General features: G+C 52.5%; 2 protein-coding genes across 8 annotated transcripts in view; both read left to right on the top strand.

Moving 5' to 3' along the window:
- Nucleotides 1-12,109, top strand: part of UNC5B (unc-5 netrin receptor B) — a 94,722-nt gene extending 82,613 nt beyond the window's left edge. For 4 of the 5 annotated variants that reach the window (XM_080401296.1, XM_080401297.1, XM_080401299.1 and 1 more), the window contains 13 exons: nt 551-654; nt 1,561-1,741; nt 2,287-2,454; nt 2,799-2,963; nt 3,742-3,774; nt 4,891-5,085; nt 5,543-5,923; nt 6,347-6,434; nt 6,524-6,692; nt 6,804-7,037; nt 7,933-8,082; nt 8,357-8,790; nt 9,191-12,109. In XM_080401296.1, coding sequence (XP_080257422.1) covers nt 551-654; nt 1,561-1,741; nt 2,287-2,454; nt 2,799-2,963; nt 3,742-3,774; nt 4,891-5,085; nt 5,543-5,923; nt 6,347-6,434; nt 6,524-6,692; nt 6,804-7,037; nt 7,933-8,082; nt 8,357-8,790; nt 9,191-9,356 — 2,468 coding nt within the window. In that variant the 3' untranslated portion in view covers nt 9,357-12,109. The remainder of the gene's footprint in view (nt 1-550; nt 655-1,560; nt 1,742-2,286; nt 2,455-2,798; nt 2,964-3,741; nt 3,775-4,890; nt 5,086-5,542; nt 5,924-6,346; nt 6,435-6,523; nt 6,693-6,803; nt 7,038-7,932; nt 8,083-8,356; nt 8,791-9,190) is intronic. The other variant, XM_080401298.1, reaches the window with a different exon arrangement.
- The window catches only part of SLC29A3 (solute carrier family 29 member 3), a 174,405-nt gene extending 146,797 nt beyond the window's left edge, over nt 1-27,608 (top strand). Inside the window, exons 1-6 of one of the 3 annotated variants that reach the window (XM_080401353.1) lie at nt 12,202-15,025; nt 15,864-16,124; nt 21,416-21,498; nt 22,554-22,780; nt 23,962-24,124; nt 24,834-27,608. In XM_080401353.1, the coding sequence (XP_080257479.1) occupies nt 15,876-16,124; nt 21,416-21,498; nt 22,554-22,780; nt 23,962-24,124; nt 24,834-25,503 (1,392 nt within the window). In that variant the 5' untranslated portion in view covers nt 12,202-15,025; nt 15,864-15,875 and the 3' untranslated portion in view covers nt 25,504-27,608. Of the gene's footprint in view, nt 1-12,201; nt 15,050-15,863; nt 16,125-21,415; nt 21,499-22,553; nt 22,781-23,961; nt 24,125-24,833 lie in introns of those variants that run through there. The other 2 variants (XM_080401354.1, XM_080401355.1) reach the window with 2 other exon arrangements.
- Nucleotides 27,609-27,896: the final 288 nt, after the last annotated feature.

Below are 27,896 nucleotides of genomic sequence, written 5' to 3'. Positions count from 1 at the left end.
ATCCGTTCCCTATTTCGGCTCCAGTGTGATGGCCAGGTTTCCAGCGGGTCTGGGGATGGGGCTTAGCCAGGACCGACTGGGGCAGAGGTGAGCAGCAAGGCCCTATAGCCCTGATACTTGGGGATTCATTTTGGCACTGACGTGGGAGCTGGAGCTGTTGTGTAAATCTCATTTTTTCTCCCTTCAACAAAGAAGTGTCCTGGTGCAGAGTCCAGAGGTGAAAGGGAACGGGAGGGTTGAAAAAACAATAGTTAAGCTGAGGTTTAGCCCCAAAAGGAAAATACAGGACGGGTTCTAAGCTTGCAAGCACATGAAGGAGGACAGGCATCATCTTTGAGCAGCATGTGCTGTCCCAGATCCATCCTGGAAAAGATGCTGCTTTGGCTCCTTCCTCCCAGGACATGTTTTGCTTTAGCTGTGCTGTGCCAGAGGGACTTCCCTAGTCGTGGGCCCCTGGTGCCCAGGTGATGCTCTCTCCCCACCAAGGTTTTGCAGGTTGCCTTGTTTCTGCAGTGGGCTGGTAACCCCTGGGTTTTCCTTTCGCTCCCAGACCTACGGAAGAACTTCGACCAGGAGCCGCTGGGCAAGGAGGTCCCGCTGGAGCATGAGGTCCTGCTGCAGTGCCGCCCACCCGAAGGGGTGCCGCAGGCTGAGGTGAGCAGCTCAGCAGTCAAATAAATGGCCAGTGGGGTGTCCCCTCCCGTCCTGGGGAGAGACAGCACACATCCCTGCAAGATGGCTTGCAGCTGTGATGGATGGCCTCGTGCTGAGACCGTCAGCTTTCATTATTCAGCAGAATTGTTTATATCGAGCAGTGGACCTGCTATTCTGACATCTAATAACAGATGTAACCTCAGCACCTGCTCAACCCAGCCCTCCCATGCTTCCTGCTATGCCATTAACCCGTTAGAGGGAAGATCTAACAAGGGGGCACCCAATGATTTTTCTGAAGGGGAGCAGTCACAAGTGCAAGCCAAGGGCTGGGGAGGTCAATACAGATGGGTTTCCCTAGCACAGTAGCAGTGCTTCCCTTGCCCACAGCTCTGTCAGCCCCCAGGAGGTGTGCATTGGTGGTAGCCACAACGTCACATCCTTGGCCAAAACAGCAGTAAGGTGCCCCTGCCAGGCCTGGTTTGGCCCAGCTTTCAAGGAGAGATAAATATATTCAGAGGCAAGGTTGGCCAGTCAGTGGTTGTGGTGCTGAGGGTATCGGTGGTGTTGGTGATGAAGATGGGAGGGCTGTAGTGCACGTCATAGGCTGGTCCAGGGGGGTTTTGCTCTCTGTTATGGCTGGTGAATTGAGCTCCTCCAACCTGATGTTTCTCCTTGCTTCTGCCCACACCTGCACTTGGTGATGGCATCGGCTCGCGCCATTCTCAAACAGCCTAGTTAAGCAATTGTGTCTTAGCTTAACTTTGGGGCCCTTGGAGATCCTCATGGTGGGGAGCATGTGGGATAGGCATTTCCACTGAAACCTGTGACAAGTTTTCCATGACTGAGTGTTCAGTTGTTGTTCAGCTTAATCACTATCCTTACACACCCCTTCCTTTGCATTGCCAGGTGGAATGGCTGAGGAATGAGGATGTCATCGATCCCACCCAGGACACCAACTTCCTGATCACCATCGATCACAACCTCATCATCAAGCAGGCCCGGCTCTTGGACACTGCTAATTACACTTGCATGGCCAAGAACATCGTGGCCAAGCGCCGGAGCACCACAGCCGCTGTCATCGTCTACGGTAGTGGCCCTTGCTCTTGGGGAGGGGACCTTTGCTGATGACCTTGTCTCCAAGCCAAGGGGAAATACAGGCACTTCCTGGGAGTGGTAGGAGTAAACCCCACCAGAGCATTGCATTAGATTAGGCAATAGCCAATGTCTGCAAAACAGGAACCTCTACCAGCTTGCACAGGCTGCAGGTATTTCCAAGCCTTCTCAGTTGGGTACAAAGGTGAGGGGAGGTTGAACCCAGCCAGATCGCTTTGACTCTCAAAGCAGCTAATAAGCTGCATTTGGCTGAACTTTGCTATGAAACCAAAGATCTGTTGTGGCCAGATGCAAAAATACTTGCGAAGTGGGAAAAGGACCAAAGCAGGCTTGAGCACCTTGTGCATGGAGTATGTGACATGAGAAGGAGTTTCATGATTTGCTTTTCGTGAGGGTGAGCTGTTCCAGCGTGTTGCAGATGATGTAAGAACAGAGGATTCAGCGAACCCTAGGCTTAGCTCCAGATCCTGCTGAAATGGGCTCCATTGATGTGTTAAAACTGTCTGTCTCCTCGTGCAGTGAATGGTGGCTGGTCCACCTGGTCTGAGTGGTCTCCTTGCAACAACCGCTGTGGCCGGGGCTGGCAGAAGCGCACCCGGACGTGCACCAACCCTGCGCCGCTGAACGGTGGCTCCTTCTGTGATGGGCAGCCCTTCCAGAAAATCACCTGCACCACCCTCTGCCCAGGTAAGGCAGGTTCGGGAACTGGCCTGCCCACACTGCCCGTCCCCCGGGTTACACAGCCCAGCTGTGCTCCCAGTGTACCCCAAGCAGAGAGGGGCTCAGGAGACCAGTCCAAAGCATCTTTCAGTCTGCCAGGACTTGAAAGAGCTGCAGATGTCTGCAGAGATGCAACTTAGCCTCCCCAGACAGGGGCTGGGTTTGCTGGAATAATGTGCCCCAGAGGTCTCTGGAAGCCCTGAGATGGGCGCTGGCACCTTTCTGCTGCTGGAGGGATCCCAGCACTGGGGAACAAGCCCTGAGGCCGTGCCAAGGGGTTTACTGACATGCCTGTGTTTGGTGGCCCGCAGTGGATGGAGCATGGACAGAGTGGAGCAAGTGGTCAGCGTGCAGCACTGAGTGCACCCACTGGCGCAGCCGGGAGTGTGCCGCCCCAGCTCCCCGCAACGGCGGCAAGGACTGCAGCGGCGTGCTGCTCGACTCCAAAAACTGCACCGATGGGCTCTGCATGCAGAGTGAGTATGCAGGAGGGTGGACAGGACTGGTGCCGCAGATGATGCCAGCAGCCGTGGTGCTCTGGCACATGGCCACACTATTGCTGGCAGTGCCTCCAAGTTGATGGGGCAGGCAGTGCTGTGGAAGGCACCTAATTTTTACATCGTGTCTTTAACAAGGTTTTTTTTAACCGGATTCACCCCTTTCAAAGCTAGTTCTTACCCAGTGGAAAGAAAGGTTTGGGGATTTTTGGTGGGATCTAAATGTCCCACCAAGCCTTCTGAAATGGTGCTGGATTTGGGGTCTCTGCTGAAATAAGGCTGGTCGTGGTTACTGGGGGCAAGCCAGGAGGGGTTTCTCAGCCTCACCATGAAAACACCTGGCCTGGATCATTGCTCAGCGGGAGCTCTGGAGCAGCAGGTACAAAAAAGCCCAATAATGGTAATAAAGGTTCTGCTACGCTGAGTGGGCATGTTGAAGGCTGAGCAGCCGATGCTGCCACCTGCTGCTGTGTGACACCACTGTCCCCTTTTATGCTGCCATGGCCAGAAATGCCCAAAGTTAGCTGGGGACATGCACCCCGGGGACTGTCTGGCCATGGGAATGTCCTTGTCACCATGCTTCTACTTGGCTTTTGCATGCCCTGGGGAATGATGCTGCTCTCCAGTCCCTCCCCACCATGCTAGGGCTCCTCATGCCCCCCGGGCTGGCTTCCTCCCCTGCCTTCTGTTTCATCTCATCCCCATTGCACCATTGCCACCTTCACCTTTTGTTTTCTAACTTTGTTTTCCCTAACAGATAAAAGAGTTCTAAGCGAACCCAAAAGCCACCGTAAGTGCTCATTTCATGGCCATTTTGTTTCTTTGCGAGGCATTGCTTTGGTTCTGTTCTGTTGCACCCATGGTAGGGCTCCTCAGCAGGGTGGGCAGGGTGGGAGGAAGGAGCGCCTAAAGCCCACCCCAGAACTCCTGTGTACATTAAATCACATGCTCTGCTTGAAGCTATAAATATACAGCCCACTTTTGCCCTCCCACTCCCATCCCCCTTTTGCTGCCTGCAGTTTCTGGGTGCACCCTGATGCAGCCGATGTCACACCACCAAAGCTACTCCAGGCATTGTCACCTCCCCACAAGGACTTTTTCCTCAAGTTAGAGGTCCCAGGGCACAGCAGGGTTCCTGTTTCTGGCAGCCGGATGGAGAGACTCAGGGATGAGGTGACACCTCCCAGCAGTGTCATAAGCCTAACGCGGTTGAGGTTGCCAGGCTCAGGACAGGGCTTCACTCCAGCACAAAACCATAAAAAAGAAAGAGTTGCAGGCAGGTGTGGAGGAAGGGAGGAGAGAAGGGTGGGCTGAGCGTGCTCAGCTGCTGCTGCTGGACGCTTTACCATGCTCTGCCTTCCCTCTTTATCCCTCTCCTTTCTGGGCAGATATATCCAAGCTATACCAGGCGTTTAAAGATAAGAGCCTTGTGGCAGGGGATGGGAAGATGGGGAAGCTGAGAGGTGTCTATATAGATACAGTGACTCTCGATCTTTCTGGATGGATGCACAGCTCAGGTGCATATATGGCATGCATGGCCGGGCATTACGCTTACCCCTCAGGGTCATCTCTGTCAGGGTGTGAGGGCTGATAGCTTCAGATTAGCAGACCTTAATGTTTCTGGGATTCTTGGTACTCAGGTAAAGTTTGCACGTGCTGTGGCAAGGTGTCCTCCAAAGGTTTGAGGGGCTCCCCTCCATCTTATTCTCTGGCATTGCTCTTGACTTCTGGACTCCTTAGAAAACACCCTCCATCCTCCTACCACAGCCTTTCCAGCAGGCCCAGTACACATTCTCCCCTTCATGCCTGCGTCCTGAGGTAGTGGTAGAGTTGGGGAGCAGTGGTGGGGCTTGACGTGCATTTCTGGTGCTCCTTTTTTCACTTCTGTTTCTTTAATCCCTCCAAGTGCTGGAGGCCACAGGTGATGTAGCCCTGTATGCTGGGCTGGTGGTGGCCATTTTTGTCTTCATCGTGATCCTCATGGCTGTGGGAGTGGTGGTGTACCGGAGGAGATGCCGGGACTTTGACACGGACATCACAGACTCATCAGCCGCTCTCACTGGAGGCTTCCACCCTGTCAACTTCAAGACCTCCCGGCATGGTAAGAGCCATAGCCCGTGTGGGTCCTGCCTGCCAGCTCAAGCCCAGGCAGAAGGAAGGTCAGGCTGCAAATCACAGTAGGGGACAGGTCCCTGGTAGACCCCCAGCCCTATTTTCTAGGGGAATATGCTGATTTTTGGAAACTGAGAGCTCCGTGGTGGTGGTCAGGTGTTGATGGGGGGAGACAGGGCAAAGCATCTGCAAAGCAGACGTGGTGGGAATTTACTGTGGGGTGCTGCTCCTTGCTTAGTCGTAATGCTGAGCAGTTCCCTTCCAAGTGCCTGGTGGAAGGTGGACAAATGTAGCCCAGGCTGTACCCACTGTACCTCCTACGTGCTTTCTATTCCTTGCCGAGCGAGGAGGGCTTTTCACAGGCATCTCTCCCAGTCAAGCAGTGCTTTTACACCCCCTTGTTTCCACTGCCATCTCCATGCCATCTGAGTTTCCTGCTCCCATAGATAACCCTCAGCTGCTGCACCCCTCGATGCAGCCGGACCTGACGGCCAGCGCGGGGGTGTACCGTGGCCCCATGTACGCCCTGCAGGACTCCTCTGACAAGATCCCCATGACCAACTCCCCCCTGCTCGACCCCCTCCCCAACCTCAAGATCAAGGTGTACAACTCCTCCTCGCCGGGGCTCCACGATGGGACGGACCTGCTTGGGAGTGTCCCTGCCACCGGCACCTACCCAGGGGACAACACCAGGGATGGCCACTTCACAAACATGCGGAGCAAAGCCCTGGGCTCCCAGCATCTCCTCAGCTTGCCCCGGGAGCATGGCAACAGTGCCAGTGGCACATTTGGCTACCTGGGAGGAAGGCTCACCATACCGGGCACCGGTAAGCCCCAGGCTGGGGAAGAGGGCATGTTTGGCTGCTGAATGATCAAGGGGTCGGTCTTGTTCCAGCAGACTTGCCTGCTGTGAGTGGTCCTTTTCTATCGCAAAGCTGGCTCAGGGGAGGAAGGCAGCAAGCCATTCCCAAGCCAGGCTTCTCACGCTGGAGGTCACAGCCTCCTGGGACTTTCCTGGCCAGCCCTGCCATCAGTTCAGGGCATTGCAAAAAGACCCATCCTGTGGTTTTGCTTCCTAATGCAGTGGCCTGGCTCCTCCCTGCAGGTGGTGCAGCTAAGGAACATCTGGAGATGTTTCTCCCAGGGTACTCTGGGCTGCCCTAGCTCACTGCTGTCTGGGGTGGAGGGGTGATTTCTCCCTGGCAGTTTGTCCCTCATTTTGTGACTAACGCCTGTGTGTGCCATACTAGGAGTGAGCCTGCTGGTGCCCCATGGGGCCATCCCCCAGGGGAAGTTCTACGAGATGTACCTGGTCCTCAACAAGGCAGAGAGCACCCTGTAAGTCACACTGCACTGCCCGTGCTTTTGTTCCTTGTTGGCTGCCGTGAGACTTTCTTTCCAACCGGTGTCCCCTCTCCCCGCTCCAGCCTGCCCTCTGAAGGCACGCAGACAGTGCTGAGCCCAGCGGTGACCTGCGGACCCACTGGCTTGCTCCTGTGCCGCCCCGTCGTCCTGACCATTCCCCACTGTGCTGATGTCAGCTCCTCGGATTGGATTTACCAGCTGAAAACTCAGTCCCACCAGGGCAACTGGGAGGTAAGGTGGGAACCCAGCCCCTGCAGCCAGCGAAGACCATTAGCGTTCTGCAACACAACCCTCTGGACGGCAGGCTGACCTCCAGCCTTGATTTCCCATCCCTCCCTGTAGGAAGTTGTGACCCTGGATGAAGAGACCCTCAACACTCCCTGCTACTGCCAGTTGGAAGCCAAGTCCTGCCACATTTTGCTAGACCAGCTTGGCACCTACGTCTTCGTGGGAGAGTCCTACTCCAGGTCAGCCATCAAGAGGCTCCAGCTGGCGATCTTTGCCCCCACCGTTTGCACCTCACTGGAGTACAGCCTCAAGGTCTACTGCTTGGAGGACACGCCAGATGCTCTGAAGGTAACATCGCGTTGTGACACCAGCATGGGCTGCCCCTGCTTCCCAAAGCTGTTTGCGATGGTGGCAGGGTGCTGCCTGATGCCTCTCTGGATGGCCTGGCCCTGGGGAGCAGGCAACCTGAAGCAACTGCCTGCAAAGTGACCACAGTGAAATAATAAGCGTGTTTACTGCTTTCTCTGTCCTTCCTCACCCTCTCCGAAGGAAACGGTGAGGATGTTGCTTAGCTCCTGTACTAGGTACCACTTCTGCAGACGTTACGGGAGAGGTTTTGCTGCTGCTGGGTGGGTTTTCTCTCTGCCACGCAGAAAAACACTTGCTGCTGTGATTTGCCTTAGTTTTCTATAGATCCTGTTATTCCTACGTGGAGACATGTTTCTCCCCTCCTGGGAGGGTTTTGTGCTGACATCGAGTGCAGTACAGGAAGCTTGAATTGTGATGCTTTGGCCACCTGGACCACCACCTGTGGCTGGTGGTGTGTGGAATTAAAACAGTGGCTGTTTTAATTCCGTGACTTGTCCTGTGGCGTCAGGATTGCTGTAGTGCCTCTAGGTGGAGATGTAGGCAGTGCTCTGGCTCCTGGATCATATTTTTCTGCTAGGAGTGACTAATGTAACAGTGGGATGGTGTTAAAAAGAGTGGGCACTCTTCAAGAGAGTGCCCGACCTTTGTGTTGGACCTTTGCGTTGCCTGAGGAGTACAGAGGCATGTACAGATGCTCGCGTTACACAATTCAAGTTAGAGGTGGAGCTGGTGTGTGAGATGAGTTGACAAGTTCTGGCCTTGCTGCTGCTGGCTCCTCTTGGCAGGAACGTGCTTGGCTTTGGGTACAGAGCAGGGAGAGGAGCAGCCTCTGCTCTTCTCCTGGGTCTCACATTGCCTGTCCTGTTGCCCGCAGGAGGTGCTGGAGCTGGAGCGAACACTGGGCGGGTACCTGCTGGAGGAGCCCAAGTCCCTGCCCTTCAAGGACAGCTACCACAACCTGCGTCTCTCCATCCATGACATCCCCCATGCGTTGTGGAGGAGCAAGCTGCTGGCCAAGTACCAGGTGAGGGGCTGAGGTGGGGGCAGCGAGCGTCCCAGACCAGGGACAAAATCTTCAGCCAGGCACCACGGGGTTGTGACTGCCCTGGTCTTGTCTCCAGAGTTGTCTCCTAGAGGGATGGAGGAGGAAGGGGGACCAGGTTTCTGATCTTTCCTGGTGGGATGCTGTCTGTGTGGTCCCTCTGTCTTGTCTCATCCCCGTGGGGTGGCTGGAGGAGGTTTGATCTCTCAAGGGAGCTGCGGGAGCCTTTGCTGAGCCCGTGCTTTGTGGTCCACAGGAAATCCCCTTCTATCACATCTGGAGCGGCAGCCAGCGAGCCCTGCACTGCACCTTCACGTTGGAGAGGTACAGCCAGGCCTCCACCGAGCTCACCTGCAAGATCTGCGTCCGGCAGGTGGAAGGGGAAGGGCAGATCTTCCAGCTTCATATCACGCTGGGAGAGGTGAGCAGTGGGGAGGCAGGGGGACAGCAAGGGGACACGCTCAGGAGCTACCCTGTGGTGCAGCATCTCACCCCGTCCTTCCCTTTGCAGCATGCCAGCTCCTTCGACACCCTGTGCTCCCACCACAGCAGTGCCACCACCGCCCAGCTGGGACCCTATGCCTTCAAAATCCCCCTCTCCATCCGGCAGAAGATCTGCAACAGCCTGGATGCTCCCAACTCCAGGGGAAACGACTGGAGGCTTCTCGCCCAGAAACTTTCCATGGACCGGTGGGTTTCTCCATGCATTGCTTTCCCCTCCTGTGCCCCGAGCATGGGGGCTTCGCTCTGTGCTCCCTTCCTGCTGCATGCATCCAGCTAAGTTATGGCCAGCCATATCGGTCGACCCGTAAATATGGATATAGCTATGCATGGTTATACCCATCTGTATTCATGCATCTGTTTGTGCCGTTTCTGCCTAGCTTCACCTTCAGGGACTGAAGGCAGGGAGGGTAATTTCAGCAAAACAAAGCTTGTGTTGCTTTCGCGTGAATGCCAGCACTGTATAAAAATTGAAGACAGTTTCTCAAGGGCTTTGACATTTGTGTTACAGCATTTCCATCAGGGTTCATGTTGCATTCCTGAAGGGCACCGCACCAACCTGGACCTCCTCTCTGCTTCCCCTTTGCAGGTATCTGAACTACTTTGCCACCAAAGCCAGCCCCACCGGGGTGCTCCTGGACTTATGGGAAGCCGAGCACCAAGACGACGGCGATCTCAACACCCTGGCCAGTGCCTTAGAAGAGATGGGCAAGAGCGAAATGCTGGTGGTCATGGCCACAGAGGGGGACTGCTGATGATGCTCCCTCCCCACAGCTGGCGGGCCGGGAGGACGAAATGGGGGGCGAGGGGGAGACTCTTCCCTGACGGTGGAGGGAGGCACATCCATCCCCGGGCAGTGGCTGAGTGAGGAAGGGCCGAGGCCTTTGCTTCTCCCTCCTTCCCCGCATCACTGTCAGCCTTAGAGACCCATCCTCAGCGTTTACAAGCAATTCAAGTGTTACACAGCATTCCTATTCCTCCTCCTCCTCCTCCTCTTCATGGCCTGGGGAGGAATTAGGGCTTCTCAAGTCGGGATGGGGGCTTTCCTTCTCCTTTGTTTGGGTTCCCCTCCTCCTCCTTTAATAGCCTTTCTGCATTGAAGGGACAAGTACAATCTAGGCGAACAGCTTCTGTCAAAAGCTTCAGACAGCATAACAAGGCAAATAAGAAAGAAAAAAGGAAAAAAAAAAGTTTCTTAGGAAACGCAAATAATTTATTATCCAGATCTTTGGATGAGTCCTTTTTAAAAAAAAAAAAAAAAAAAAAAAAAAAAAGACAGATTTATAAATCTTTTTTGTGTGTGTGAGAGCAAGAGCGTTGCTATGGTCAGGGTGGCAAAGAGAGAGATTTAAATGAACATGCTTTTGTAGGGAAAAGAGTGTGATTCAAGTCAAGAAAAACGTGTTTACATGTCCTGGGACCCCCGGGAAGTCCGTAGGGTGAAGTGCCTCTACGCCCCTCTGGTTCAGGGCCAGCTGAGACCCTCCCCAAGAGTTTTTTCCTTGCAAACTCCCCTTTCCTTGGCAGCAGTGCCCAGTGGAGTGAGGGGTCCACCTCCTCCTTCAAGGAGAGATGAGGGATGCTGCCCTTCATTTAGGGTTTGGCAGGGGAGTGTGTCCAGATCTGGGTATTTTTAATGAATTCTTCCCTGGCATCGTTTGGGGGAGCTTTTTAGGATGACTACGCCTTCATTTACATAACTTCTGTACAAACCAAAGATTTCAAGTCCTGCACCAACCTACCAACCTACAGGCCAAAGGAGGGATGTTTTAAACCCACCAGGATTTTGTAGTGAGCACTGGGCTTGGGGGTCAGAGGGAGGTGATAAGCAGCTTGTGGAGGGGTCCGGGGAGAGTAGAGGGCTGGTGGGCCAGGATGCAGCCCCTTGCAAACTGCATCATTTTTGGGATCTTGGGTTTTGATGCAGTATTTCAGCAGGAATTCGGGGAGGGAGACATTGGTATCTCCAAGTTGCAAGCCAGGCTGAGCATTTTCATGTGAGGGACAGCATCATAAGCAGCGATTGGGTTTCCATCCTCTCATTGCAGCTCCTTTTTTTCCCCCCTGTAATAGACTTTTTATAAATGATGGAGAAGTGAGATGAACAGAAAGTAATCAAGGGGTAGGCAGGAGTGAGGTTCCTTACAAAGATACGGTGTCTAAATGAAGGTAAAAATTTAGATTGCCTGCAGATAGAAATAGTTACTCAGTAAGTGCTCTATCTTAGAAATATGTCTGTTTAAAAAAAAAAAAAAAAAAAAAGTAGGGGATGGTAAGCTCAGGATTAGACTAGATCACACAGCAAGGCTGTGGATTCTCCATCAGTGGAAGTATTAAGAGCAGGGTCTGAGAGCAGGTCCTGTTTCAGGCTGCAATGTGCAGTGTCCTGGCTGCGAAGCCCTGGACTGGTGTTGCAAGGTGCCTGCAGCATCCTGAAGCACTCTGTGGACCAGAGCAAACTCAGGGAGCCCTGCCACCAGTGAGAGCATTGCCTTTGCAGGGTGGCTCAGGGGGAGTTTTCAGTATTGCTCGGGCACAGATATGATTCCTTTCAGCAGTTCTTGAAGCAGTGATTGAATATATAGAGCCAGTCCCTGTTGTGTTTTGGGGTCTCTTGGGTTCATTTCTTGCTGGGTTTTCAATGCTGTGGGAGAGGGGGGTTGTTTTTCATTTGTGCTGGATGGGAAGACTTCTACAGGGTGAGCTCCTGCATCATGTAATGAAGGGTTTTATCCATCCTTTACGTTGCATTCGAGCATCTGATACCCGAGACCCCACCTCTGAGCTGAGGGAGTAAGCAAATTTGGAAAGACATTAAGAGCTGACAGATCAAACTGGCTGCTGGTGTTTTATAGGGCTCCTTTCTCAGTGCCGCAGTGCTCTCTGTGAGATGAGATCCTCTTCTTTGGGGTTGCATCTGAATCTCTCTTGCTGTCATTCTCACTGTCTCTGGTTCACAGACCACTACACCGGCACACGCACCTGTCTGTCCATCCGTCCCATCCGCAGGTGCCTCTGCCTCCATCCCCATCCATCTGCATTTGTCTTCCCCTTCCTTTTGGCGGGCAGCAGCTGCCTGGATCCGCCAAAGTGCATGTTTGGGGAGCTTCTCCCCTTTTTTCAGACCAGGGAACCTGCATCGGGAGCGGGACAGGGAGGAGGCAGGGTTTGCCCCCCACCCTGGTCCTCTGAGCACCTGTGCCCATCTCCCATGGGTGCCAGCTCCCAGAAGCCCTTCACGCCTCCCTCCGTGACCAGAGATTTCTCCGTCCGGGCATTTTAGCAAAGGCAGACCCGTGGTCCGTGTCATGCTGGCAGTGTCCATCTCTTGCTCTGCAATCTGTTTCCATATTTATATGTCCAGGGGATGGGCCTGGTGGCATCCTCTAAAACCACATCTGTTTATTCTGTAAACTAAAGAACTGTAAATAAAGTTTAGCATTCCTATTGTAACAAATTAATTTTTATGCAATAAATTATATTTCCTAGTCTAATAAAAAAAAAGAGAAACAATCTGCTCGCTCCTCTCACGTTCATCACTCACCAGTTCCTGCTGGGTTTAGCATCTGCAGGGGTTTGGGTCTGGCTGGAGCAGCAGCATGGGAATCCCCTTGTGCATCCCCTCCAGCCTGTTTTTGGGTCCGATGCCTCAGGTGTCCCAACGCTGGCAGTGGGAGGATGTTGCTGTCGGAGTCCCTAATGGAGGTAAGCTGTAAAGATTGATTTATGGTTTGTTTTGGACTCGCATGGATGATTACAAGACAGGAGACTAGTGCTACAACTGTCTCGTGGGCTAAGCCATAATCAAGCAGTTAATTTCCTTCCCTGAGGGATATCCTGCAGAAAGCAGTGCCCCTTCCAGCAAGGACCAGGCCCAGGGTGCTTAACTGGGGAGCGGGGAAAGGAGTATGGAGCTGTAGTATGTAACTTGGGCACCCCTGTCCTCCAACCCCCACCTTGCTCTTCTGTGTCCTTGCCTTGCCCCATCACTCCCTTGGGGACCGCCTCCACCACACTGCTCCCCTGCGTTCCAGCACCAAATACTATGCTGGGGCAGATACCTTCTCAGAAGCAGTAACTTTTTCTTTGCATCTTCATTCCTTTAACCTGTTTGCCAAGTTGCTTTTGCTGGGCACCTTTTGCACTAGCCCATGTTTCCAAGGGCCCAGAGCTGTGGATAGCTTCAGCTGACTGCTGCCTGAGTCACCTGATGTCCTCCTACAGAAATACCCAGCTTGCTAACTCCCCTTAAAATTAAGCTGGCCCAAATCCTCTCTGCAGTTTATACACATAAAATTCAGTCCCCATGACAGATTCAAAAGTCACTGCCGTGCCATCACTAAGTGTTGACAGATTTATTCATCCGGAGAGAGGATGCCCAGGAGCACCGGAGCAGCGCACGTCAGGGTCTCTTGACTTTTCCATTGTGTGTTCAGGAAATTTCCTTTGGGCCAGTCCCGCTGGATTTTACAATTCACTTACCGTGAGCTGCTCTGTGCACATCAAGCTGTACCAAGGGGTGGAGGCAGCTGCTCTGTAAGTCCTGGTTAATAATTTTTTTTAATCTCTTAACCATTACTTGCACGCCCTTTGCTCCATTATGCTTCTAGCGTGGCAAGGGCAAGTAGTACTATGGATGCCCATAGATGTCCTATGGCATGGGATAGCCATGATACCCTCTCCGCTCCTTCACAGCTCACCCCGCTTTCAGACCAGCGCTGGCCCTGTATTCTGGGGCTGGGGTGGAGGGAAGCAGCCTGAACCCTGCTTTGAGCACAGGGGTGTCCCTAAAACCTGCCCTGAGCCCATGTGGGGGTCTGTGTTGCAGAGGGTCTCTCGCGTGTGGGTAAAATTGACTCAAGGGGCCGTCGCGCCTTCGGTTAAGCGTGGACTGGCTTCATTTCCCCTGCTCGGCCTTCACGGTCCCTTGTGCTGATGTGATCTGAGGCTCTTCTCCAGCAGTGGATTTTTTGACATGATAGACGGCAGCAGGTCAGAAATATCAGGCGAATCCCTCTGAGTTGATGGGTTACTGACTCGGATAGGCTGTGCCATCTCCTCAGGTGCTTTTTCAGCCTGGCATGTCAATGTGGATGAAAATCCCAAGGAGAAACCTCTGGAGAGAAACTCGTGCCCCTCTAAAGCCTTTCCATTTCAGCACACTGCCAGTGGGTTGGTTGCGTGCTTCTGCTTGTTTTGCTAGTGAAAGAAGGGGGTGGAAAATAGAGCGTGCAGATTTCTTGAGCTATTTTAACATCTGGGTGACAAAAGCCATCTGATCTGCTCTCCTTGAAGGTTCAGAGAGGCTGGAGATGGGTAATGGCTGGCCCCAGCCCCCAGACGGTGGCCAGCTGTGTGTCCACTGGTGCTGCTGGAAGGTGAGCTGTCTGGGTTTATCTGTTATTTCTCCCATAGGCAGCTGTACACGGAAAAAAACCAGACTGGACCATCTCAGGGCCTTCTGCGAATAAACAGAGGCTTATTTTGCTTCGATGAAGAAAGGCTGGATATATGTGCAATGGAGGAAAACGCAAGGAAGAGACCCAGGTTGGTTATAATTACCTGCAATAGTGGAGATGGGGAAGGCTAAAGGCAAACAGCTGACAACTGGAAACATAAGATGTAAAACTCCACTAATGGCCAGCACAAGTGCAAACAAATTGGCAAAGCGTGTCTGGTTGGAGTGGGGCTGCAGAAAAGCTGGGGCCTCACCAGTTTATCTTTTTCATGTGTGGCTGCCCACATGCCAAGGAGCCAAACCCATCTCTGGGGAGGGAAGAAGGGAAAGAGGAGGGAGAGGAAGGCTAGTGATGTTTTCCTTCACAGTCCCATGGTGCCCTCGGGGCAAGTGTTAAAGTGTAGTTTGGAGGAAAGTGAGAGCTTTACAATGAAATTAATCCTAGTGGGGCATTGCAGGAAGCCAAGTGAGTAAAGGAGGAGCCCGTGTCCTGGCTCTGGCAGGGGCCCCTCATCCTACAGAAGATGCTCCCCATTCCCCACCCTCATACCCTCAGGAGGGGACCAGGTGCTCGCACTTCGGTGACATCCACCAAAACCCAAGTCCTGGCGAAAGCGTTGCCATGGCCGTGCCGTGAGCCAGGCGCACCAATTTTGAGAGCGCTTCTCGTTTGTAAACCGGGGGGCGGGGGGCAGCGCTGCTTGCGGTGCAGCTTCGAGAGGCCAGGTGGAGGCAGAGGAAATAAAAAAAAAAAGAAAAAAAAAATCGTAAAAAGATAAAAGGGGGGGGGGGGAGGGTAAAGAAAAAGGCGTGAGGGCAGGCTTCGGCGGCGGTGCCGGCAGCAAGGGGCGGGCGGGGAGGTGACACCGCCCGGGGGCCGGGCCGGTGCCACCCCCGGGGGGGCGGAGCGGGGCGGCCGGGCCCGGCTCTGTGGGGAAGGAGCCGGCGGGGCCCTGCGGTGCCCCCGTAAGTGCTGCGGCGGGGGCGCAGGTGTGCGGGGCGGCGGGGGGGGATGCGGGGAGGGATGCAGGGGCGGGACGCGACGCTTCCTCTTTCTGGAACCGGAACGCTGCCTGCCGAATCCCCGTTTTCCGGCATTCCCCGCCCCCCCTCCCGCGCGCCCCCCGCCCCCCCCCCGTGCCCCTCCCGCACCCCCCGTGTCCCTCCCGCGCCCCCCCCGCCCCGTGCCCCCCCCCCGCCCCGTGCCCCCACAGCCGTTCTGCAGCGCCCGCTGCTGCCGCGGCAGTTGGCGCTGGCCTCGCCTCGCCTGCTGGCGGTGCGTCAGCTTACAAGTCGTTTTCTAAAGCCCGGTGACGTTGTGCGGGTTTATGAGTCGTTTTTTTACAAAGCCTTCGCGGTGTCACGTTAGTTTACAAGCCGGTCGGCGAAGCCTGGCGGTGTTGCATTAGTTTACGAGTCATTTTAGGAAGCCCGGTGGTGTTACGCTAGGTTACAGGTTGCTCTGCAAAGCCTGACGGAGTTGTTAGTTCACAAGCTGTTAATCTTTTTCTGGAGCTTTGTATGAGCCGAGGGTTCCTGCTTCTGTAAGGCTAAGGGGACGGGTTAATTATTAATTATGGATGGAAACATGGGTGCTGCTGCGGCAGAGCCTGTCCTCGCCGTGCCTCAGTCCCCTCTCCTATGGCTCTCGGAGGTCCAGCCACCCCCGTGCCGGTTCAGCTCACTCATCCTGTGTTTGCTGGGCGATTGTGGGCCAAAGGAGGGGGAAGCTGTGCGCAGCTGCTTGCGAGCAACAGTTTGCAACACTCGTGATAATATCTTTTTTGGTGGCGGTTTTTTGCAGCGTGCCAGCACAATGCATCCGGCCACTGGCAGCTTTTCCCCAGATGAGGAACCCCTGATTGAAGAGCCCTTGGTGAACAGATACAGCCGCCAAAAGCCAAGCGACCGCTTACATGGGGCCTATGTTATTTTTTTTCTCCTGGGCATCGGGTCCCTCCTGCCCTGGAATTTTTTCATCACAGCAAAGCACTACTGGATGTACAAGCTGCAAAACTGTTCAGAACAGGCAGGCCCAGGTGGGCAGGCAGCATCGGATCTGCGGGTGAGTGCGCTGCTTTTGAGGCAGGAAAAAAAAAGCTGATATCCCTCCTGACTCGTTCCTTTCCCCTCCACTTCCCCGGAAAGTAAATGAATGTCCTCTGGGGTTTTTGTTTGTTGCAAACCAGGGGTAGAGGTTTATTTGGGGAGTGCAAATAGTTGCAAGAAAGATGCTTCAAATTAAAAGGTGTAGCACTTTATGGTCTGTCTTTTACCTGTACTTGAAGTGCTAAGGTTTAAGGTGCATTTAAAAAATGTGGCTTAACCTGCCCCATAAGCAAGACTGCCTTTCATAGGGCGATTTCTATGGTGCAAGGTAAACTCTTTGTGGTTTTGGTGGGTTTTTTTGTTTTGACCTTCATGTTTGGTGAGCCCCTGGGCCCCACAGGGTTCTGTGCTTTCCCAGCCAGACTTGGCTGCAACTCTGAGCTTCTGGCCTTGTGGCGAGGCATCGAACACATTTTAAGCACTTTTTCCCTTGCACTGGCTGGTGCAGCACATCATTCAGAGGTGGCAGCCGGGCTTTGCAGGAGCACCAGCCCTGGAGCATGTGGCTTCCGATAGTCTGAAGCCCCTCTGGATGCTTTACTGCTTTTCCTTCAAGATGTGGCAGTTGTGACCGGAGTACCTCCTCGCAGCGATAAACATCTGGCTTTTGGCATATGGGGCAATTGATGATCTGGCTTTGGGATGGCAGGCTTGGTGGCCTCTCTTTTTCTGCCCCAAAAAGCCACCTTCTCTTGTTCCTCCTGCCGTGACAGGTTTATTTCTCTGTGCCCCTGACAAAGCAATGGTGTTTCTTTGTGGCTGGAAAAACTGTTGGCATGGTGAGGCTGCGTCCTGTCCTCCTCCTCCCATTGCCAAGCTTGTTCAGGTGGTTTGGGCATGTTTTATTTTTATGTAAATACAGAGCCAGGTGTGACACCTGCATTTACTGTATGATTTCTCACACCAGTATGGCATCCACAGCTGTTTTAATTTTAATAGCTGTGTCATGGTTCTAGCCAGCAACTAAGTACCACGCAGCCACTCGCTCACTCCCAGCCTCAGCATGATGGGGAGGAGAATCGGGAAAAAGGTAAAACTTGTGGGTTGAGATAATAATTTAATAATTGAAATGAAAGAAAATATAATAATAATAACAGTGATAATGAAAAGGAGAGAAGAATAACATCTACAAGGCAAAAAAAGAAGATCCCAAGTGATGCACATTACAGTTGCTCGCCACCCACTGACAGATACCCAAGCAGCCCCTGAGCAGCGTTGGCCGCTCCCCACCAACTCCCCCAGTTTATGTACTGGGCATGACGTTCTATGGTTTGGAATATCCCTTTGGTTGGTTCAGGCCAGCTGTCCAGGCTGTGTCCCTTCCCTATTTCCTGTGCCCCTCCAGCCTTCTTTCTTCTCCTGAGAAACTGAAAAGTCCTTCACTTAGCTGTCGCGAAGTCATGTTTATACTAAAAACATCAGGTTGGTATCAACATTATTCTTATACTAAATACAAAACACAGCAGCTACTGAGAAGAAAATTAACACTATCTCAGACAAAACCAGGACAAGTTTTTAAGCTGGCTGTGTTTTTTATGGGGAAGAAGCAGTGTGTCACCAACCAGGATGCTGAAGTACTGATGTGCTAGTGTAAAAAAGCTGTTTGCATAGCCCTGTTCTTGGTTGGATCAGCCATTACTTTGTTGGAAAGATGTTTCTTCTCTTTCTGTATGGCCTGGCAGGATGCTTTCTAATTCCTCCAGTGAAAAGCAACTGGCTTTCCCATGGCAGGCAAGTCTGATCAAAAATAAACCAGTCGGCCCCATTTCTCCCCTGGGATGGCAAGCCACAGGGCTGCAGCAGCTTACCTGCAAATGGAGCTCAACTCTGAAAAGATGTACCTGTAACTGGCAGCCTGCTCTTGGCTCCAGCCTACTTGCTGCTGCTAATTTCATGCCCCATGCTCCAGGTAATGCTCTGGTGCTTTCAGCTGCCGCCATGGGCCTGGATTGCTTTTCCAGCCCGGCAGGAGCCAGCCGCCAAGTCCAGGCTGGAGCAAAATAAAAACTACTTTGCAAAAGCATCTTGGCAGCACTGGCCAATGCTGGTGACTGATTTGCCACTGTGATGCTTTGTTCTTGTTTGGGATTTTTTTAAGGTACCAAGTGTTCGGTGTGCATCGTGGCAGCATGTTGGAAGATGCTGTAGTTAATACAGGGTCAAACGCCTCCATTATGTGCCTTGGCTCCATGGCTGAGGGATGAGACCTTCCCCCATGAGAGGCAGAGGTGGGAGAAAGGCAGCTCTGGGTGGCAAGGAAGATGTCACGTTTGTTTTGGTGGTGGTGGTGGTGATGATGATTATTAATTGTTATTATTATTAGCAGGTAGGAAAGGGGTGACAGTCTTTCAGTGTTTGTGTTTCTCCTCTAAAACCACGTTGTGGTAAGGACCACAGCCCTTGTGAGCAAGGGGTGCCCAGAGATGAGCTGGCAGGTCAAGGAGGGCTCAGCAGAAAGGGAGAGGAGCTAGGTATATCTTGCATAGACGAAAGTTTGCTCTGAAAGCATATCTGTGATGGGTGGGAATATCCATCCATGGAGAACAATTAACATCTGAGCTGGATTAGCACCTAAGGAGCAGGACTGAAGAGGTGAGATGGGTGCGGAGTCTGATATTTTCCATTGGTCTGTGCATGGATTAAATTTGCCACTCCTCATTCTGCTGCTGTATTAAAAATGTGGCGTGAAGGCTTTCCTTTTTCACATAAATGACAGCAATTGAAACCCTTCTACTTGACTTTTCTTTTCTAGCAGGGTTTGGCCATGGGTAAAGCAAGGTAAAATTTCCCAGTGCAGTGCAGGCTCCTTAGTGCCTTAAATACTTTCCCAATTTTCTTCCCACCGCTGTTGTGAGCACATTACTGGGAATGAATGAACATTTCCCCAGGGTGTTTGAAATGCAGCATCTCTGCTGGAGTACTTCAAGTACACTTCTGTTTCGTGGAAAGTGTTATAAAGTCCTTTTTCCTCCCCAAACAGAAAAGAAAATTAACTTGGAAGTATATTAAATATCCCCAGGCTGGTTTGGGCATTTGTTTTAAGTAGGTTGGTAAATAAGTCTTAGTTTTAGCAGCCAGCTTTGCATTTTGCTTTGTCTTTTCTCCTGTAATTTATCATATGGCCATAGTGTTTTGAGCTTTCTGCTTCACTAAGCCGATGCCGTAAGTGCAGGCATTTATGTCTCCATCTATATGGACCCTCTAGGAGTGATTATTAGATTTCCTGTTGCTTACAGTAAAGCTCCTGATAGGGAAGAATAAGTGAATGTGCTTGTAAATTGATTAAAAGACTAGGATGCAAAGCTAAAAAAAAAAAAAAAAGTGATGTGCAGAGAAAATGTGCCAAGTGCCTTCTCGCACTCGGACGTGACATGGCCCCATCTCTGTAGCTAGATAACTGCAGAAAATGAAAGCCCATCATGATGGGGGTGGATATGCAGGTCATAAACTCTTTGCGAGCTTCGTCCTACCTGCTGGCTGAGATTCCCCCAGGAAAAACAAGGGATTAAGCACCTTGAGGGGAGAAGATGGAGCAGACGTGCTTTAACAGCATAATACATAAAATGGATTGAAAATGTAAGCATTTGGCTGCAATCTTGGCAAAGAAATCTCTCTCTCTTTGCCATGGTTATTGCTTTCTGTGTGTCCAGCCTGACCTCTGTGTGAGGTGAGCTGGTGAATGTTGACCGATGCTGCAACCACCTTGCTTGGACGATATACAAGCCCCCAGAGTAAATGTGTGTTGAGTCTCGATATAGTTTCTCAATGAGTTTTGTGCACGCAGAGAGGGAGACTGGCAGGGAAAATAGTGTCCCTGTGTCCCCCCTCAGCCTGCTTTTGTTGGAGCACGTTCTCAGGCATGGTGTTGTGGTCACTGCGTGAAAGGGGATGCACAGGTTTGCTAACCATCACAGGCTTTTGAGGCAGCTAACTAATATTAATGCTTTTGTGCCCTGATTTATAAAAAACAGCTCACAGAGCTCAAGTAAGATGAAACATTCAGGGGATTTGTCCAGGATGCTGCAGCTAGCAGGATAGATTCATACCTCCTTATTTCGGGTGCTGCCCCATGAGGCCAGTGCAGCACCAAGGCAGGTATTTCCTTAACCATTTGTGCTTCTGAAGTTTATATGTCCCTGATTTCTTGAAATGTCCCAGGACAGGACAACCCCCCCCACCCCGGGGCCGTTCCCGCTGCCTATTGTCCTGAGCAGTTTTGCAACACATGCTACAATGCAACAAGGTGAACACCTACACCAGATTGGAGAGGAGTGTTGACCTGCTGGAGAACAAGAAGGCTCTGCAGAGGGGTCTGGACAGGCTGGACCCATGGGCCGAGGCCGATTGTATGAGGTTCAACCAGGCTCAGTGCCGGGTCCTGCCCGTGGGTCACAGCAGCCCCACACAGCCCCACAGGCTGGGGCAGAGCGGCTGGGAAGCTGCCTGGCGGGGAAGGCCCTGGGGGTGCTGGCTGACGGCCGGCTGGGCATGGGCCAGCACTGTGCCCAGGTGGCCAAGGAGGCCAACAGCATCCTGGCTGGTGTCCGAAACAGCGTGGCCAGCAGGACCAGGGCAGGGACTGTCCCCCTGTACCCGGCACTGGTGAGGCCGCACCTCGAACCCTGTGTTCGGTTTTGGGCCCCTCGCTGCAGGAGGGACGTAGGGGTGCTGGAGCGTGTCCAGGGAAGGGCAACGGAGCTGGGGAAGGGGCTGGAGCACAAGTCTGATGAGGAGCAGCTGAGGGACCTGGGGCTGTTTAGCCTGGAGAGGAGGGGGCTCAGGGGGGACCTTGTTGCTCTCTCCAGCTGCCTGACAGGGGCTGCGGGCAGGTGGGGGTCGGTCTCTTCTCCCAGGTAACAAGTGACAGGACAAGAGGAAACAGCCTCAAGTTCTACCAGAGTGGGATTTAGTTTGGATATTGGGAATAATGTCCTCACTGACAGGGTGGTCAAGCATTGGACCAGGCTGCCCAGGGAGGTGGTGGAATCACCATCCCTGGAGGTGTTTAAAAGATGTGTAGATGTGGTGCTTAGGGACACGGTTTAGTGATGGACTTGGCAGTGCTGGGTTAATGGTTGGACTCCATGATCTTAAAGGTCTTTTCCAGCCTAAACAGTTCTATGGCTCTATGATCGTAACCCCCCATGCGTGCTGTATCATGCCGTATTTAGGACCTGAAATTCATGTGTTGTTCCCCCCCACCACCACCCCCACCTGTTTTTCTTTGCTTTGTTTTTTTCCTGGCAGGACTTTTTTGAGAGTTATATCTCCATTGCTTCAACTGTGCCCTCGGTGCTGTGCCTGGTCGGCAACTTCTTGCTGGTCAACAAGTAAGTGCTGCTCTATTCCCAGGTCTATTAGCTGCAGCTCTCCCTGGCTTTGCCTGTGTCACTCCTTTCTCCGGCTTCAGCCATGGCTCCCAGCTCAGTCTCCCCCTCCCCTGGGGGGAAGCCATGGGACACATAGGGCATCATGAGCCTCCCTGTGCAGCCAAAATCCCTTTGTCTGTCCTTGCCTGAATTGCGACCGGCTGAGATGAAGTGGAGTGAAGCACCCTGCTCCCTGCCAGCAGCACCTGTGCCTGGAGTTGGCTTGAGTTGCACTACTGTAAATAAATTCCTAGTAAATTCCTTGGTTAATTGCTTGGCAAATGGTCTTTCCTCTTAAAAATGCCATTGTTGTTACCAGGGGATGGGCTGACGAGAGCTGAACTCATCCAGGCAGGAGTAACGCCTTGCTCTAGTCCTACCAGCCACTGAACTGGGTTAGGAAATGGACCATCTGTGCCTTGTTGCAAGCTTGATTTAAATCTAAAATAGCCACGTCCCTTCATTTGCACCCTTCCTTATGCCAGATCAAACTCCTGCATGTTTGCGGGCAAAGGGGAACGTGTTTGTGTGCTTGATCTCTAGATCTCAGCTGCCGGCATGGCTCCTCACCTCTGCCTTGCCCTTCCGTCCCACACCCCAGGCCAGCCCATCCAGTTTCCCCGCTGGGTAATAAGTAACCCCCATGCTCAAACAACTAATTATCTGGTAACGATATGCCTGGTATTGCTTTCACCCAGCCTGCCGTGTTTCCCAGGCAGGCTTTATTGCTGCTGCTGTTCATTGCTCCAGCGATGGGGATAGCTTCAGATTTCTGGGAGAAGTGGGTATTGACAGCTCAGTTGGGCTTATAGGCTTAGTCCTACTGATGGCAAAAGTGGAAACTGCAGAGTTAACATCTAAAGGCGTCTGAGAAAAATAATTACTTTTTATTCCTCATCTCCCGACACCTTTCTTTATTTTCTTTGATCCTTGCAGCAGAGGAGTTGGCGTCCTCTGCATCACACCTTCATGTTATAGTTTTAAACGTGGGAATCTCTCTTTCCCCTTGTGCCCAGGGTGCCTGCCAGCGTCCGGATCCTGTCCTCCCTCTTCATCATGCTGGCTATCTTCCTGGTGATCACGGTGCTAGTGAAGGTAGACACCTCCACCTGGACCACCCATTTTTTTGCCCTCACCATTGGCTGCGTGGTCGTCATCAGCAGCGCCTCAACCATCTTCACCAGCAGCATCTTTGGTCTGAGCAGCTGCTTCCCCATGAAGAACTTGCAGGCACTGATCTCCGGTTGGTGTCCCCCAGCAGCGCTGTCCTGGTGGGATCGTGCTCTTGGGTTTTCTGTGGTTGGGTGATTGGTTTTCTTTCTCTCCTGCATGCATCTGATGTGTTTTCACAATGGGTTTATTTTTACAAACTTTGTCCTAAAGATAAAGGGAAGTTACTGAAGGAGAAACATGCTCGGTCACATGAGCTGGTGCTTTCATTTCTGTAAATACCTATAAACCGAAGTGCTGAGGGCTCAGCAAAGACAAGTAAAGTGGGTCCTTCACCATCCCTCCCCAGGGGATGAACGTCCTGCAGAGCAGCTCGTTCAACCAGCTTGACCTGGTTATTTGTTCTGTGCAGGGAGAAGGGGGTAAGGAGATAAGTCCCTTAGCTCCTCGGTTTGCAGCTGGAGGAATCTTCAGCTTTGCATTGTTCACCTCCATTCTGTTCAGCATTTCCATGCATCTCCATGAGTGACGAGGGGAGCCATGAGTGATGAGCTGCCTGGAGGTTTGATAACATTATAAATGTGCTGGAGTGGCTGACAAACAAAGAGGGGAAGGGGAAAAAAAATCAAGATGGAGAAATTTTTCCTGGGGCCAAGACAGGAGTGTTTTAATGAGTTTAGCCTACTGGGGGAAATCACTGCATCCCCAAGATGGCATACCTGTTGCTGCTGGCTTGAGTTTCTGTCTGGGGGAGTGCAGAAGAGAGGTGGTTACACATGTGCTGATGGAAAGCCAGGTTTAGGCTTTGGGCAGGGTCTGGACCTTCTCTGCAGGACATGGCTTGTGCAAGCCCAGCATGTTGGGTCTCATTGTGGCCCTTGTGTAGTGCTGCAGCTGTGTTGGAAGGGGATGCAGGATGGGACCTGGGTGGTGATGCCGTCCCACAAACAGCGGTGTTACAGCAAGGTGTGGAAATGGAGAGGAGGTGGTGTCTGCAGTTACACCCTGAGCTCGGTTTGGGGACAAGCGTGTGGGGCAGGGGATGAGCTGCTTCCCCTGGGGTGTTTGTGCATGCCAGAAGCTGTTAATAAGAGGATGCTGCTGTTTCTGAGTTCCCTCTCTGCATCAAAGTCCTGCTTGCTGGAGGTGCTGTGAATTGCTCTCCGCCACCTCAATGTCCCTCATCCGCACCCATCTCAGTCAGGCTGGCTCGCCCCCAGGCGCTGAGCTCCAGCTCTTTGGTTCCCCACACAGGTCAGGCCATGGGTGGCACAATCAGCGCCGTCGCCTCTGTGATAGACCTGGCAGCAGCAACTGATGTTACAGACAGTGCCCTGGCCTACTTCCTCACTGCAGACATCTTCATCGTCATCTGCATCATGGTGTACCTTCTCCTTCCCAAGCTAGAGTACTCCAGGTGTGTGCACCGGCCTGCCACGGGCATCCCACAAGCATGGGTTGCGGGGGATCGCTACTGTTGATGCTGAGTAGAGTTGCTGCGGGGACGCTTGCTATGCTGGTCCCTGCCCTGTCACCCCCCAGCATCCCACCTCATGTGCTCCAGCTCTGACGCTGTACCGCTCAGCCACACTTCCCCATTTGACCAAAACTGCAGACTGAAACTGGGCTTCTGCCCTGGCGTGTGATGAGTTTCTGGCAAAACCTCACCTCTCTGGGGAAGCGGGATGCTGACACCAGGGCTTTTGAAATGTGTGAAGTCAGCAGAAAGCTGTAATCTAGAAACAGCCGGTCAGATGGGTCCTCATAGTGCGTCCATATCTGCAACATCATGCACTAATGTGCATGCATCATTGGCCTTGTTGGTGCTTGCATCCCCAAAGCCACCTGGCCCCCTAAATGGCTGCATGCAATAGGTCTCCTCTGTGAACCACCAATGGTGTAAAGGGATCCCCACAGTGTGGAAGGGGGTGGGTGGGTCCCTAAGGGTCACCTCTCCATATGAGGCAGGAGCTGGAGGTGCGATGGGGTCGCTGCAACCTCCTTCACTGGGTCCAGCAGACACCCCTGTGTCGCCAACTTCTCTCCTGCTCTCTCTCCAAATCTCAGTTTGTGTTTCCCTCCCCACCACAACTTGGCTAATAATCTCCCTCCTTCTCTTTTTCCAGGTATTACATGAACAGCCAGAAGGAGAGCCCGTCTCCGGCCACCATGCCACCCAACAGCTCCACAGAGGACAAGGCAGAGCCAGGAGGCACCACAAATACATCCTTCCTTGCAAAAAGCACTGGCATCCCCCCTCTTCGCCCCATCCTGCAGAAGACCGCCCTCCTTGGCTTCTGCCTCTTCTATGTCTTCTTCATCTCCATCATCATCTTCCCTTCTCTCTCCTCCAACATTGAGTCGGTCAGTAAGTCCTCAGGAAGCCTGTGGAGCACCAAGTACTTTGTGCCACTCACTAGTTTCCTCCTGTACAACTTTGCTGACTGGTGTGGGAGGCAGGTCACTGCCTGGATCCAGGTGCCCGGCCCCAAGAGCAAGCTGCTGCCCGCCCTTGTACTCCTCAGGACCATCTTCCTCCCTCTTTTCATTTTCAGCAACTACCAACCCCGGGCTCACATCCAGGCAGTGGTCTTCAACCGAGATGTCTACCCAGTGGTCTTCACGGCACTGCTGGGGCTGAGTAATGGCTACCTGGGGACATTGGTCATGGTCTATGGCCCCAAGATTGTGCCAAAAGAGCTAGCCGAGGCTGCGGGGGTGTTGATGACGTTTTACCTCATGCTGGGGCTGGCTGTGGGGTCCGCCTGCTCCATTCTCATTGTCCACCTCGTGTAGAGGAGCAGCCAGGGGGGCTGACCTTGGTTTGTGGTACTGCTGTTGGGTATTTAGTGGGTTTTTTTCCCCAAGAAGCCAGGCACACTGCAATTTTGGGGCAGGCCACCTGTCTTGGCAGGAGGAGTTGCATCCACAGGGAAAGTCCTCCTTCTGGGCAGTGGGGTCCCCTGTGCTTGGGAGGTTCCATTGGACCTTTGTCACTCCCTGGCTTGACTGGACCAAATGGACCAAAAAAGCCTCATCCTCCCCAGGGACCTCAGGGGGCACCAGGAGCACAGGGAAACCTGGCCCTCACCCCAGTGCCAGTGGGCAAGGGTGGTGGCTTGTTGGTGCCACCATGCTGCTTTTAAACTGAAACCAGGGTTTTTGACAGCACCTTGGGTTTTTCTGCCTCATTGTTAGGAGTTTAGCCCTGCAGTGTTTTGGTGGTCTCGCGGGGATTCCCCTTTATCAAGCTGCCGTGATGGTGTTGAGCTAAAGGGGGTTCGAGCCCTTGAGCACCTTCAAGCAAGCTTCAGGAGCAGGTAGCAGCTGCGCCTGTGAGCAGGGCAACATTTCAGGGAAATTTCATACATTAATGCCACAAAAAAGCACATATAAGGGAAACCTCTCCATTTTGACTAATGCTTGCTTTAATTTTTCCAGATTAGATTGAATTGAGGGATCATCCACCTCCCAGCACGGTGCTACTAGTGCTGGAGCTGCATGTTGTGGCCAGCCAGGGGCCATTTCTCCTGCTGTGACTGCAGCGTGATGGTTGTGGACACCAATTTACCTGTCTGCAGCTGAGCCCCAAGGAATGAAAAATGCTAAGTGGTCCTAACTCAAGATTTTTAAGGCGCCTTTAGTCTGCGTTGAGAAAGGTCTGTAAAAGCCAGGGAGAAGTATTAGAGAGGCTCTGATGTGATGTTAATAGCAGAAAGCTGATTAATTTTTGTAGACAGGTGGCATATGGTCTCCAGATGTTTTCAGAGGGGGTGAGCTACTGTGATACCCAAGTGTGGCCCACCCAAAGAGGACTGGCTTTTAAAGTCACTTAAACTTCCATATGCAAATGCAGCTTGAACTAAATACAATTATGGTACTCATTTTCTCAAATTGGGTGGATTTGTCATCTAGGAGAGGTGAACTGGTAAGGATGTAACAGCATAACTTGGCATTGCAGCTGGTGCCTTAGGGATGCTATCTATGGAAAATAGTTCCTTCAAAACTGGGTTATTAGCAGATGCTGTATTAGTGGGATGCTCTCTCAGCATCACCTGCTTGATCAAGTAGCAGTGAAGCTGCTGGTCTGGGTTGCCAGGCTGTCTCCGTCTCATGCTGGATGTGGTGGTTAGCGAGAGGGGCTGGTGCCTTTCCACCTGCAGCCGCCCTGGCTTTGCTGGGAGAACAGCAGGACCAAGGGTGGTTATTGCCATGAGGTGACATGTAGGCTTGGTGGGTGTTGGTTTTTTATATAAATCATTTCCAGTGTTGAGTTCAGGCTCGTTGGCGATACACACAGTTTTGCTTTGCGGCTGATTTTTATTTAAATGTAAATTCCAGACATGAGTGGAAAATGTACAGGGCATACGGTAGCGAGGAGCAGCTTTACAGCACATGACTTTCCATGTGCGGGCTCTAAACCCTGTTGCTTTGGTAGTTTTGAAGCTTTTCAGCCCCTGGCGCTTGGCCAGCGGCCAGGACCCAGGTGAAGGTCCACCTCAGCCTGAAGGGCAGCCCAGGGGCTGAGGGTAGCGATGCCGGCCAGCCGGCTGGGTGCTGCTCATGGGGGTAAGCGCTGCTCGCATGTCCGTGGGTGCTGGAGCATTGCTTGGAGTAATGTAGTTGGTCGTGGCAGAAAAGCCCAAGCCAACCTCTTGCTGGCAACTGAAACGTCCCTTTGTGGCCTTCAGTGCTTCCCACTTGAGCCCCTGCCACACGACCTGCTCTCCTCAGCTCATACGTTGTCCTCTGGGCTCAGGATACATGAGATTCTGCTTGTTTGCTGACTGTGTTGCACCTCTGTTGATCCTCTCCCTCATGTTACAGATGAAATACCTCTTGAGATAGAACTTAATTATGCAGTAGCATTACTAATAAAGACGATTCTAGGTACTGTGCAACTGCTGGTGTATGGAGTGATTTCTCTTGGAGATACACTGATGCATGCCATTTTAGCTTGCATTTTTCCTTCTTGTCATCCTTCTCTCCCAGCTTGGACTGTAAACTCGGAGAAATCACTGACAAGGGCTGGGTGAAGGAGCCCTGAAAGAATTGCTTTGAGAGTCCAGTTATTCTAATTTAATATCTCCAAATGACCTACAGGTAGGTGCGGGGAGCATACTTCCTGCATCTGCAGGGTAAGCAAGGAAAAAGGGAATTTATCCTTTGTCTTTGATGTTATTCAGCTA

This window comes from Falco punctatus (genome assembly GCF_963210335.1).
Source record: "Falco punctatus genome assembly, chromosome: 9".
NCBI lineage: Eukaryota > Metazoa > Chordata > Aves > Falconiformes > Falconidae > Falco > Falco punctatus.
The sequence above is the reverse complement of the archived record's forward strand: the minus strand, read 5'-3'. Positions and strand labels throughout refer to the sequence as shown.